A 13,776-nucleotide genomic window follows, 5' to 3' on the forward strand; every position below is an offset into this window, starting at 1 on the left:
TCCTTTCACTGCATGAGCCCTCCTCCTTCCAAGATGTATAATGAATGACGGTGTGTGTTCAGTACATTATGTAGTAAATAGGCTTTGGTGGGCGAGCAGCGCTTCCAACCATCATTTGTACCAATGTCTCTAAGGACAAGCACATTCTGGGCTTTAAACAAATGTCTTACAGATGAACTTCTGGAACCCATCCTGATTGTAAGCAGAAGACTGTTTATGTCATGTATGCATGCATTAACTTTTCTCTATGCGGTGGACAAAAGCTTGTCTACATAAACATTACCCGTTGTAAAAACGCATGGCTCCCCAAAGACAGGATGGTAGGGAGATTTAAACAATTCATCGTAAAATAAACAACAGGCTTCCATTTCACTCCCAGTGTTCTAGTCACACCTGGAAGTAAGTGTGATGTTTCTAGAGAAAACAAAATTCTTTTATTCCCTGGCCTTGGGATATGTTTTTCTAAACAGGAGCACTAAAGTATTTTTCGCTTAAAGTAGTCCCAAAATTCCCTGGACAACATTACACCAAAGTGAGATGCCTCTCACTGCTAACATTGAAACAAAATTCTCTTTTCAAATGCAAAATTTTCTGGAGATAATATATTATATTAGTGACAGAATCTCACTGTAACGAGACAGTGCTTATGTCGGGGTCCCATTCAGCTATGGATCTGTCTGGAATATCAGGAAGCAATTCCCCCACAGGCAAATAACAGGGCAATCCTAATTCAAGTGCATTAAAGCAGAACTTGACCTGGAAGTAAAAAGACCAACGTTATTTATAAAAGGCAAGAGTTGTGGGTTATTACAAGTGGTTTAAGAATCTGGTGATTGAAGGACAGTCTAAGAAGAATGGCTCAGCCATTCTAGCCATGAAACACCTTCCCCCAAACAACCTTAGACAATATCCATTTATTCAATTCTTTAAGATCACAGGAGAAAACAGAGAAGAATTAACTAATACAATAGAGGAATTATTGATGGGACTGAGAACATACTCTTCAAGTGCCTGTGAAAAATTTTAAAACCAATAAAATCACAGGATACAAAGATATGGCTAACACATACCAAAAAGCCAAAGTTTGAGAAATGATCATTTCAGATCATAATACAGAAACTTTTAGAAAAATAAAAAGAATTAAGTGATACTCAACTAGATGAGGTATAAAATATTTTTTTAACAATAGGAATTTCAGAATGCTTAATATATTTAAACAATAAGAGTGTACATTTATTTGGTTCTTATTTACAATTTTAAAATATTTAGACATTATTTCTAGAAATCCTCATTTTTACATCAAATTTTTATTACTGAACCACAGATCTTATCTCTCTTGTTATATTCCCGAGAGATAAGATCTGAGTATAAAAGATTGATTTATAATAACCATTCTCACTATTAAATAGTTATGAAATCATCCCCAGTATACATTTGCATAGTGTTTTATATGGAATCAAAATATTTATTTTTTTTTGCCTGTGTGTGTATCATCTGAAATATTTTCATGACCAGGTTATGCTAATCATTGCATACGGTTGGCCCTCTGACCTCCCACACATGAGTTAATAGCAAGTAAAGCACTGTAAATCTGCAATCATTTTTGGTTTTTCTTTATTCCAAATTAAAACAGGAAATACACTTTGGCTATAATTTGCAGTTACATTTTAAATGACCCATCCTTCAAGGTGCCTGAGTTTTAAGATGAATATTACCTTTCGTATCTCTAAACGTTACCCAATCTGAGGGGTTAGAGCCACAACGGAATGGAGGGCCACCCAGAAATCAAAACAAAAGCTAAACCAGCCCTAGAGACGTTAAGGAAGAGTAAGGGTTCTCAAGTTTTCCCCCTTCTAAGGACTCTCTGCAGTATATTTCCATACCTCACCTTTCACTCTCCTAAGTCTCTCTTCTTCTTTGAGAAAAGAAATACATATACATACATACACACGGAGTTTGATAAAGCAAATGTGGTGATGTTAGCATTTAGGGGGCCTGGGTAAAGGATGTATGGAAATTAATTCTTTGTATTTCCTTTGTAACTTTTTGTAAGTCTGAAATTCTTTCAAAATAAAAGTTAAAAAAAGCATTTTATTATGAAAGACAAGCACGCAGAGGGCTCGGAGAAAATTTAAGATACAGGAGTGTGACAGAAATTGCATGGCATCCTTCAATCTGTTTCTACCACCTTCTATAGGTTAACTGGACAAATTGCTGCCCAGAATCTCTCAGCTTCCCATAAAGCCGGCTGTGCCCACAGAACGAGCTTCTGCCTGATGAGACCTGAGCGCAGGTGCTTGGGGGTTGTTTTGCCCGACCCCTTACTGCTACTGTGCTTCAGACTCCTGGGGAGCCATCCTGGGCCATCATGACCACAGGGACATCCTGGATGGTGGAGTAACGGGAGTGGGGGGTAGGGGCGTGTGTGGGGGGGGTGAGGGTGGAGCAGAGATGCCATACCAAGAGAGAGAAAATTCTAACTTGTTTACACCACCTTATCACATTGTGTTAAATGTATATGGCTGACTAATAAAGGGAGTCTGAAAGCTAATGCTTCTGAGAAGCACTGATAACAAAGAGAAGATGCTTTGGTCTACTTTAATCTTCTGTTAATGCTTCTGTTTAATCCTATCTCACACTCCAGGGTGCTAAATGCAGGCATTTCCTACCTCCCTTCCAGAAAAAAAAAAAGCCAGGAGTCAATTTTACTATTTGTCTGGCAGAAGTGTTTTCTAAAGAAACAGACAGAACCGCCAATTCTTACATCAGTGAAGAACAGAAGCCAAGAAAGCAATGAAAGGTGCTGGGCAAATAACAGAGGTCCAGTTCAGAGATGGCGCAGTGAGCTCAGGAACCGACTTTCCCAGCTGACACTATATGCCTCTGATGCTGTTTGGCAAACAGGCAATTAAGGAATGGGGGAAACCCCCCCAAACCAAAAACATAAGTCATGAACTTCTGCAAGTATTTGGGCTTTCTTTTTCTGATTTGTACAATGAGAGCAGTTAGCTTGGTGGTTATCAAATACTTTTTCTTGATAAAGATCTGAAACCTTTTCCAAAGCCTCATGTGTAAAAGAGAATAAAGGTGACCTGGGGGAAGCAGTAATAACTGTAATGATATAGGAGCCGAATACAGTGAGTTCTCACTGTGCTGGACACTGCTGAGATGCCCACACAGGCCAGCTCACCGAAGCCACCAAGGCCATCTAAAAGGATGTGACTGTTGGTACTGTATTGTAACTATTTTCTGACGGTGCTTTGCTCTTGTTTGTAAAGCATCCATAAAAATTCTCTGGTCAGACTGCCAAGCATTTCATGTGCAAGGGTAGTTGTTAAAAAAACAGATGCCAAAGGACCTTTGTTTCTCCAGCTTAAATCCAGTCACCAGGTTAGAAAGGAGGGGAATGTACCAATTTGACCATAATGTAGACTTTGTTCCCAAAAAGAATAAAAAGGGTCAGGGTCATCTATTTTGAAAGTGGGCTTTTTCAGCAACTCGACAGGGCAGCATGGTTTATGGTAACATTTTTGTACCGGTTCTCAGTGGGTGCTGGGATTGAAGATCACTGTATCTCAGTAATAACGTGGCAATACTTAAAGGAGGTTTACCGAAAAGACAAATCCTGGAAGAGGCAAGCCATTTAATCCATCCTTTCACCACCATAAAAAATGTTTTGGACTGATGATGACCACTGAGGCACAGTGACTAATGTCCTTGTCCTTCCCTTGACCTCTGATGTGCTTTGTTGACTGAGAGAGATGGAGGTAGTGATTGGCCAACAGGAAGGACACGGGCATCACATTTATCCTGTTTGTTGTGACAGAAAAAAGTTGGAGACGTGTTGTTCTAGGTAACACAACAGACATTTCCATCGGCATTTTTTGCACACAGCTTTTTCCTTCTTTTGTTCCTGTGTTCTCTTCGCATGCTTTCAAGAAATCATGAGAAGGTAGTGCCCCATTCAGACCAAAGTAAAACAATAAGCCCAGGACCAAGTACTGACCTCACTGCTAGGCGAGAGGGAAGTGACTGGTAACTCTGAGACATTTTCTATTCATGGAATGTCTGGACAATGTCCTGGGGCCACAAAGTGCTGTGGATTCCACCAATTTCAATCAGAGTTGAAAAAAAATGGACTCTGGCAGCGTCCACCGACCAGCCCAGAGAAGCAGCCAGGATGGGTCTGCAATGTCCCCTCCAGCGTTGCTTCTTGGAGGGCAATGTCACCTCAGTTGGCAGGAAATGTGCACTGCACTGGGATGTCTCACTGCCCAACACTTCTCCAGGCTCTTAAAAACTGAGTTAGGACTCGGGTGGTAAATACCTACCTACATGGTGTTCTGTGGCCACAAAAAAAAACTATGCTTCTTAAGAGCTGCTAGTGCAGGAAATAATGCTGGTGAAATGAAATATTTTTTTTAAAAGGGCAGGGTGCAGAGTTTATTATATAATGTGATTTCAGCTATGTAAAAATGTGCCAGGAAAAATCTGGAAGGAAATACAGCAAAATAGTAAAATTTGTTTCTTCTTGGTAAGAGTACAAGCACTGGTTATCTTCTTTAGAGTTTTCTGTATTCCCCAAATGAGTCCATAATAGAGAAACATAAACATATTTTCCTTAAAATAAAAAGATAGGGAAGAGGAGATGCTTGGTTATGATGGAAACAACTAGACTCCTGTCTAAAATCTATTGCTTAACATCAGATGCAGTGACAGCATCTGATGTTAAGAAATAGATTTTAGACAGGAGTCTAGTTGTATTTCAGCTCCAATTTATTCACTTTAAGCTAATTCTTTTAGATTATAATTTTCTTAGTGGAAACCCTGTTTACTTAGAGGACATACATCCTATCAAGGGTCCTTTAGCCAAACACACTGCAATATGAGGACTTTAAAAGTGGTAACAATGAACTTTAAAAACAAAATAACTGGGCTTGAGATGAAAGATGACTTTAATTAGTACAACATCAATTAGTATTTCCATCAAGGTAGTCAAGGAAGCCATTCATTCGCCTACTGATATTGCCAATTCTCGAAATATTTTTGGAGCTCTTCGTGGCACTGCTCATAAAAATCATCTGTTACTTCAATCACTGCCTATTTTTTGACCAAAAATGGTTTTACCAGTGAAACCTCATTTACCTGACTTGACTTCAAGAGGCTCTTGGCCTGTCCTAAAAAAACAAATTTATTCAAAAAGAATCAAGATTTCCAACCACTGAAAATATTTAAATTTTAAAAAAAAGTGCCACAGACTTTTTGAAAACAATTCTGAAACACAAGTTTTCTAACCATATTTTGTGTAATAATTCTCACATTATCTGACCAACCTCTGCGCTCCTTTCCCACCAGGTAACTATTCTGAGGGGAGTCAATGTTTTGGGGAAGGAGGAAAAGGGATCCATTATGGATTAATGAAAAGCCTAGATAAAGACTATAGAATTAGTCTGATTTCATATTCTAGTAAAAACTAACAAAAACCCACTAGAAGGCAAAGATTTCCAAGAACAAGAGAGAAATGAGAAGCCATCGGTAGCTGCTTTGATCCTCTGGTGACCAGCAGGGGCAGAGTTCCAGGCTGGACACCCCAGGGGCTCTTTCCAGTAGAACAATGTTCATAAAACATAAGGCTCTGCTACCTTTTCTCTCCATTTGCTTTGTTCATCGTTTGTCAACATTAATTTCACATTAGAATCACTTAGGGAGGTTTAAAAATAATACTAGTTGGCTGGCAACTTCCAGGTAATGGAATCTGAATCTCAGAGGGTAGACCCTGGGTAGATATGGGGTGTGTGTGTATTGTTTATTCCTGCTTTTCCCTCCTGTCCTTCTCCCTTCCTTCTTTCCAAGTTCCCAGATGATTCGGATGCGCTGAAACACAGTACGGGTGAGAACCACGGGCAGCTGGCCCAGATGAGGACCACGGCTTCTGTCCATGAGCCTATCTCAGCTAGCTGACAAAATGAGCTCCTAAACAACTCACTCCATTGATCACCTCATACCACGATTCATAAAAACAAAAGGTAGGAAATACTGTTTGATCCACACATACAATCTTCGAAAATAATATTTTTTAAAGTAGAGGATAAGAAACATACAGTCTCTAGTTGACTAAACACATATAAAATGAAAACGCTTGTAAAGGCACAAATGATGAAACCACGTCACAGCCTAGTCTTTGGAGGTGATGCTATGTGCTTCTTTTCCAGAATAATCACCTCTGTGATACCTACTCTTATGCTGGTCTGTTGACTTAAGAGAGAAAGACCACATACCGGTAGTATCTTGGGCTGTCACATCCACGCCATGTGTAACCATCACCCTGAGGCATTCCACGTGTCCTTTTGTAGCAGCAAGATGAAAACTAGAAAAGAGATAAACACAATTTCCTTAAGATTTTCACTCTTTAAAGTTCATCTCCGATGTGTTTTGCCTCTTCAGGTACACGTACTTTCTCCCTCTTGAGCTCCATAAGTACCCAATGTGTAGGTATGATTATCAACCTCATTATAACGATGATGAGACTGAGGCTGAACGTGGTCTGACAGTTTGCTCATTGACACTTTTTATTAAGTAATGGAGCAGGGCTAGGTCTTAGGTTTTCCAACTCAAAGACCAGGCTTGGAAAAAAGTAAGATTCAACTACATGTTTGTCTCTTCACAAAAACAATAATCAGACTATGGACTAGATTCAATTCCTAAACAATAAGTACTTTATCAACATTTTTCTGTTGCCTAGTGCTTTCACTAAAACCATTATTTTCAAGTAACACACTCTATAAAGAGAAATTTGTCTATGTCAAATAATGGTCAAGCTTCCTGGACAACATCAATGTCAAATCCATTATTGTTTTGTAGCTAAATAACAATCATTGTACACAAGTTTTGTAACGTGTACCAAACCTCTTACTTCCCGCTATTATACTTTAGCTCTTTTCATTCACATAACAGTCTTTTGAAGCAAGTCCTATTACTGCCTCTATAGATGGCAGGTATCTATACGTAGGCATAGACAGCATTAAAGAAAGCCCACAATTAGACTCAATTGTGACAGAACTCAATGACACTTGAGAGTATGAACGATGTTCAGTATGTTTAGACTTGCCATTACATTAATAGAAAGGATAACGTCCAAATGCCATACCAATCATCCCTGCAGGTCCCCAAAGTGAAGGACACTCCTACAAGCAGAAGGAAAGCACAATTCCACTGCACATTCCAGCCCACAGGCTGAGAAGGTCAAAACCCTTGGGAAGGTCTCCACCATGGGGGCCTTCCCTCTTCTTGGTCTCCTTCCAACAGAGAAAGGTCAATGAACCTTCCAGTTCTCCTCCTGCCTTAGTTCAAGTTTTATGGAGTTGCCTTCCCAGGACACTTGCCATCCAGCACCTTAGTGTCTGTACCTCTGAATTAAGGCCCACACAATATTTTTTCACAGGACAGAACTGTCACTGGGGTCAAGGGTCACACCCAACTAGCAAATCCAAGAGGTAAACCAATTCAAACCCGTCAGCTTGACCCCAAACCTCTGCTCTGGAGAACCAGGCTGAATGAAGGTGGATAGATCAGCATATGGAGATAATTCAGTTCTGGTTGCAACTCAACCCGAAGTTAGATACTGTTTCCCCGAAAATAAGACCTAGCCAGCTCTAATGTGTCTTTTGGAGTAAAAATTAATATAAGATCCAGTATTATATTATATTATATTTATTAAATTATATTATATTAATATTAAAGACCTGGTCTTATATTATAGCAAAATAAGACTGGGTCTTATATTAGTTTTTGCTCCAAAAGACGCATTAGAGCTGATTGTCCGGCTAGGTCTTATTTTCGGGGAAACAGGGTATATACTTTTGGGAAGTCAGTTTAACCGGAGCCTAAATTTCCTGCATTGTAAAGTATTGGTATTGAATCAGATGATATCTGATGCTTCCTGCAGCTCTAACAGTCTATGATTTAAGCCTACATGGCTTGGATCAAACCAACTATTTCATTTGTGCAGCCGTTTATGTGTAATGTTTCTTTACAGTTAAAATCTACTTTGTAGGCGATTTCACATTACAGTGAAACTTTGATCATATGGAATGACTTGGGAATATGGTGACTTGTTCAAATGGAATTCCTGATTAAATACAGCTTAATCAAAAAAACTTATTAAAGAGCAGTACAATTATACCTCTGTTTTTCATCATTGTTGGGGTAACGCAATTTTACAGTAAGTGAAGATCACCTTTAAGCAGCAAATTGTTTAACTGATTTTGGTGGAAGGTTTCTAAAATTTTCCTAGTCTTAGTAACAGTATATGTTACATAATTTAATTGCTTTGGAGGACATGAAGTCACCACTAGAAGCCTCAATTACTGAACTCTGCGCTCAAGGCTATTAATCTAAATGCCCCAGATTATTCAATCTTAATATTTATTAATATTTATCTTCTTTTCTTAGTGTCTAGGTGTTTACTTCCAAGCTGTTCACTCTGCTATCTCCTAAGACCAGGGGAGAAACCAAAATTATCTCGACACAAGGGCAGCCACATCCTGTGCTATAAGTAAGAGTACCAGGATTAGTGATTAGCATGTGCACACACACACACACACACAAATATTTATGTGCAGATATACACTTCTGATTAAAGTATAACATATGCAAAGAAAACTACACATATCATAATTGAATAGCCTGCTAAATTTTCACAAATGGAACCTGCTTGTTTTCCCATCATACTAATACAGAAGATACAGAATGTGGCCAGAGACCCAAATGCCCTGCTCGTTATCTCCAGTGAGCACCCAGGACCTCTCCATGTGCCCTTCTAGTTACTAACCCCCTTTCCCATGTAATATTTATATGTTTCCTACGCTGAGACGTCTCAGGTTACCTCTAGACGGTACACTATATTTACAGGAGGTTGAAACTGCAGACACATATGACAATGAAGCATTATTGGATGCCATTTCTGTATGTTGATAAATGTAGTCTGATGAATGCAACGTGGTATTCTATGTGTGATTTGGGAACTGTAGAATTTTAAGATCATTATTTGGAAGGTCAATGATGGTTACAAGGCCGGAGAAGTGAAGTGTTAGGAAGTTGGAATCAATATCCAATCCTACGATAGAAACTTTTCTAGGCATTGATTTTTAAAATGAAATTTCTGTTATCAACCTGTCTAACATATTTTGAGCCAAATTACTTAAGATTTCACTGCTTTAATAAATTGTTGTTTTGCCTCTCTCCTTAGAATTTAGATCAGGAAGTGACTTTTTCCTTTATTCTGGGAGCTCTCCAACTATTCTCCTGCAGAATCTTGTATCCTGCTGAAAAAAAAACCCAGAATTTTCCAAATTCATAATTTTCTCCTCATATATTCTACCTAAAACTTCAAGAGTCACTGCTCTTAGTTACTGTTCATCGATAAAATGAACAAAGAACCAACAAAAATAATGAGAAACACTGATTCATATAAGGACAATTGCACTTGCAATTTTACTCTGCTTACTCTACTATACTTTTAGCTAGTAAAATCATTCTTAGTTGATGTGGTTCAATTAAATATATCATCATTTCAAGGTGTTTCTCAAAGACAATGCTAATTTCCAGAAGTTCGTTGTGCTCTTATGTCACATAAAAGCTGCTGCTCTGTTTTCTAAAACACACAAGCATGGGGATAAGCAGGAAAGGGAAGAGTTAGTTATTTTAGCCAGAAGTTGCTGATTCATTTTTCCGGGTAGACAAGGAACTCCATTATGTAGCATTATTCCTTTTCCCAGAGTACACAGTTCTGGGAAATGGGAACAAAGCCAAGAAATAAGATACTGAAGTTTGTTCTTGGAGAATGGTCACCAAAGCTGTCCATTCTCTGTTGGCACTGCCAGATCTGCCCTCCGTCTTTATCCCCTGGGTCTGTGGCCCAGGAAACAGAACTCTAATGGACTGCACCCAATGGGCAGGCTTGTCTTTTGACCTCAGGTTGGGTTCAACCGATGGGAAACACTTAGAAGAGACAGGAAGATAAAACAGTTCAGGCCATTATCCCCTCCACTCCCTCCCTGCCAGGCCACATGCTGGCAGGGGCTACCCTCCTCTATGAAGCCCACATGCTCTGTGAACCAGCTCTCCCAAAGCTCTCTGGATTTCGGTAACTGCTCTCTCTTAGCACCTTCAGGTGGGAATAGATTCTCACTATGACTAAGCCAGGGCTGCTTTCCCAACCTTGTTGGTTTAATCCAACCACAAGTTTGTAAATAGTTCCTTTCTTAAATGCTCATCAATTATCCTATTTCAGGGTGCTACCTATTTCCTGCTGGGATCTTGAATAACACCAGTGTTGGGTATTTTGTGTGTGACCATCTACAGGATAAACTACTAGGTTCCTGTGGATATCATTTGATTAAATATATACAAGGAAATTAAGGCTTTAAAAAATGTCTCAATTCCACATATAATCAAGTTGATTATTTAAGATAGTTGGGCATTTTGGTTGAAATGTTTTTATGGAAGAATGTGCCATATCACTTTATATGGACTACGATAAGTGACTTCAAAAAGTTTTCTGATAAAGTCTTAGGCCAAAGTAGGAATGAGTTTAAAAGGTTCAAGAATATACCTCCCCAAGGATAAGAAAAGCAACTGACTTAAATGAGATCCAGCACTCAATCTAGAATGTCCCACTGTGCAATACTAACATTCAGATTTTAAAATGTGGATTTGGTCTTGAAAGACTAACCAACACCCCATCCACAACACATATGCACACACACAGTTGTATATGTTACAACTGTGTTCTAAAATTGGGCAAGTCTTTAAGTTCTACTTCTATGGGCATATTTCATGGAATAACAAGTGTTCTTCAGTGATGAATTAGAAAGTTCAGTAAAATCTTCCGTATCGTATAATATACTGTATACTCTGTGTGTGTGTATTACATACTATTGTATATACTATATACGACCCTATACCATATAGACTATAGATTCTACTCTTTACTATATTCTATACAAACATCTGCAGCCTAGGTTCAGAAAGAGAAAATATAAAACAACTATCAAAAGAATAGTTATTTTGGTATTTGCTGATCAGTCTAACTCCTTAAAATATCCTATCTTTTATCTAATAATATATCATTATCATTGAATTTTAATCAGAAAATCATTTTATTACCTAACTTGGAACATAGTGTCTATAACCTGAAAGACTTTGCTAAATAAATTGCCACATAAAAGAAAACCAAAATGGTCAGTGTCCTGATTTAGCTTTGTGTTGTTTTCATGAAAGACGTGCAAATGGAGAATAAGGCACAAATCAGACAATCAAATGACTGTCAGCGACTTCCTAACCACCCATATCCTTTATATTGTGGTGGCCCTTACACATTCAATCCAGCTCCCACTTGAAGAGCAACTGTCTGCCAACATAAAGAGCTGTGGCAGTTTGTTAACCCTCTTCAGAAAGAAAGGTGCTGCAAGACACAGCCCTGTCTTTTCTCGTAGACTGTCCTCCCTCTAAGAGCCTAGAAGAAGCTCTTAATCAGGAGTGAAGTCAATGCCATTGGACAAAAGGCCAAGGTTGGAAAATTATAGTCTTGTGTTTTCTTGTCCATATTAAATTTGGATACCCACTCATTTTAAGGTTTTAACTTAAATCGTTCTACTATACTTCAATATATTCAGAAAATCTCATCTTTATTGCTAATACCCCAGATTTTGAAAACTTAAACGAAACTTCCAACATTATAGCTTTATTAAAGCTAAGAGGAGGGACAGACATGTTGTCAGATGAGAAAATATAACAAGAAGTTGGTATCAGGGAGGGACTACATGTAAACTTTAAGGGCTCAGACTAACTGGGTTTGAATCTGCAATTTGCGCTTTATTATGTGCGATCTTGGGCAAGAGCTCTCTGTATCTCAGTTTCCACATCTGTAAAACGGGCTGTGAGGAATAGATGAGTTATATGTCAAAGCTCTAAGCAAAATGTCAAGCACGTAGTAAACTCCCAAAATGCCACCAATTGTAGCCTCACCAACACAAGGCAAGGCACAGAGTCTGAGACATGATAGACTTGTCTCAATGAGCAGAACACAGGCTAGCAGAGGTTGAATCACAACTACCACTGCTTAAGAAAGGAAGGAGGAAGGAATGAAAGAAAGAGGGAGGGAACGAAGGAGGAAGGAAGGAAGGAAGGAAGGAAGGAAGGAAAGCAGGGAGGGAGGAAGGAGGGAAGGAGAAAGGGAGGGGGGAAGGAAGGAAGGGAGGGAGGGCGGGAAGGAGGGAAGAGAGGGAGGGAGGGAAGGAGGGAGTGAGGAAGGAGGAAAGGAAGGGGAAAAAGAGAGGATAAAATCTATGTGCATTTCCACTAACTGGAAACTTAGGAACAAAGTGGTAGACAGTAGCAGAAGATAAACCATCCAAGACTTGTCTAAAGTTCACACTTGAGCTGCTAACATTCTGGCACCTTTCTCAGAAGTAATAATCTCAGAGCAGGGTTTGGCAGTGGCAAGTCATTAGCATTTAGCTTCTGAAGGTGAACAAGCAGAGCCAACTTTTAATAAGATACTCAAGTAGAAAGTTGGGTTTTGCTGGGCGGAAAAACATGATTAGTCAGTGACAGAACCTGGATTTGTAAATGACCATGAGTAAGTTTCCTTTCTTATGCAGTGACAGATAAATGTAGCCATCCTCAGTGGTGGCAATCCAAGTGACTGATGGGCTGGGGGCTATCCCGTGTCTGGAGGGCAGAGGGACATCTATGGGGTTATCTCAGGCTTAGGGGGCAGGTGGTGCCCCAGGTCAGCACACAACTAATGAAGAGCATGGCTGGTGTCCTCTAATGGCCTGTGTCCTGGATAAGTGGTGAAAGAACACACCTCTATATAAATAGAGTTTGCAGACCGGGGTGAGATGGGGGAGACAAAGCAGTAGGTTGGTGAACATACCCTCCACCCCCACTCTAAAACAAAGAACGTATTCTTGACAATGTTAATTCTAGAGAATTGGAACTAACCCAAGCATGGGATCGTTTTGATATTTCTACAGTTGCACAGTTTTATAAGTATTGCTATAGTTAAATATATTCATTCACTGATAGATTTACTGTGATACTGGAGTATTTATGTGTCAGACACTGTTCTAAGCACTGAGAAACATGTGATGAATACAACGACATCTCTGCCCTCCTGGATCTCAGCTTTTAGTAGGAAAGACTAGAGATACAACAGTGGTTATCAACTGGGGGTGATTTTGCTGTCCACCCCCCAGATACTGGCAATGTCTAGAGATAGTTTTTTTATTATTCAAGGGGCAGGGTAAGGGGATTCTACAGACATCTAACGCGTAGAGGCAAGAAATGCTGCCAAATATCCTATAATGCACAAGACAATCCCACACAACAAAAAATTATCTATCTAGTCCAAATTGTCAATAGTGCCCAGGTAGACAGTCTGATTAGCCAATAAAAACAAATGTATAATGCCGAGATAGAATTCTATTAAAACAAATTAAACAACAACTGAAAAAAGTAACATGAGCACATTGTAATCTTTTTATTGATATAATTCAGACCATAAAATTCACCATTTTAACATGTACGATTAGTTATTTTTAGTATATTTACAAAGTTGTGCAACCAACATCACTATCCAGTGTCAGAACATTTTCCTCACCATTAAAAAAAAAAGTACCCATTAGCAGTCACTTCCTATTTCCATGTCACTCTGCCATGACAATCACTAATCTATGTTCTGTCTCTATGTATTTGCTTATTCTGGACATT

The 13,776-nt window shown here is 39.1% G+C and overlaps 1 protein-coding gene across 13 annotated transcripts in view; it reads right to left on the reverse strand.

Moving 5' to 3' along the window:
- RAI14 (retinoic acid induced 14) overlaps window positions 1-13,776 on the reverse strand; it is a 135,210-nt gene that overhangs the window by 25,561 nt on the left and 95,873 nt on the right. For all 13 annotated transcript variants that reach the window (XM_074329024.1, XM_019737233.2, XM_019737234.2 and 10 more), the window contains one exon: window positions 6,279-6,367. In XM_074329024.1, coding sequence (XP_074185125.1) covers window positions 6,279-6,367 — 89 coding nt within the window. The remainder of the gene's footprint in view (window positions 1-6,278; window positions 6,368-13,776) is intronic.

The sequence above is a fragment of the Rhinolophus sinicus genome, linkage group LG03 (assembly GCF_036562045.2).
Source record: "Rhinolophus sinicus isolate RSC01 linkage group LG03, ASM3656204v1, whole genome shotgun sequence".
Taxonomy (NCBI): Eukaryota; Metazoa; Chordata; class Mammalia; order Chiroptera; family Rhinolophidae; genus Rhinolophus; species Rhinolophus sinicus.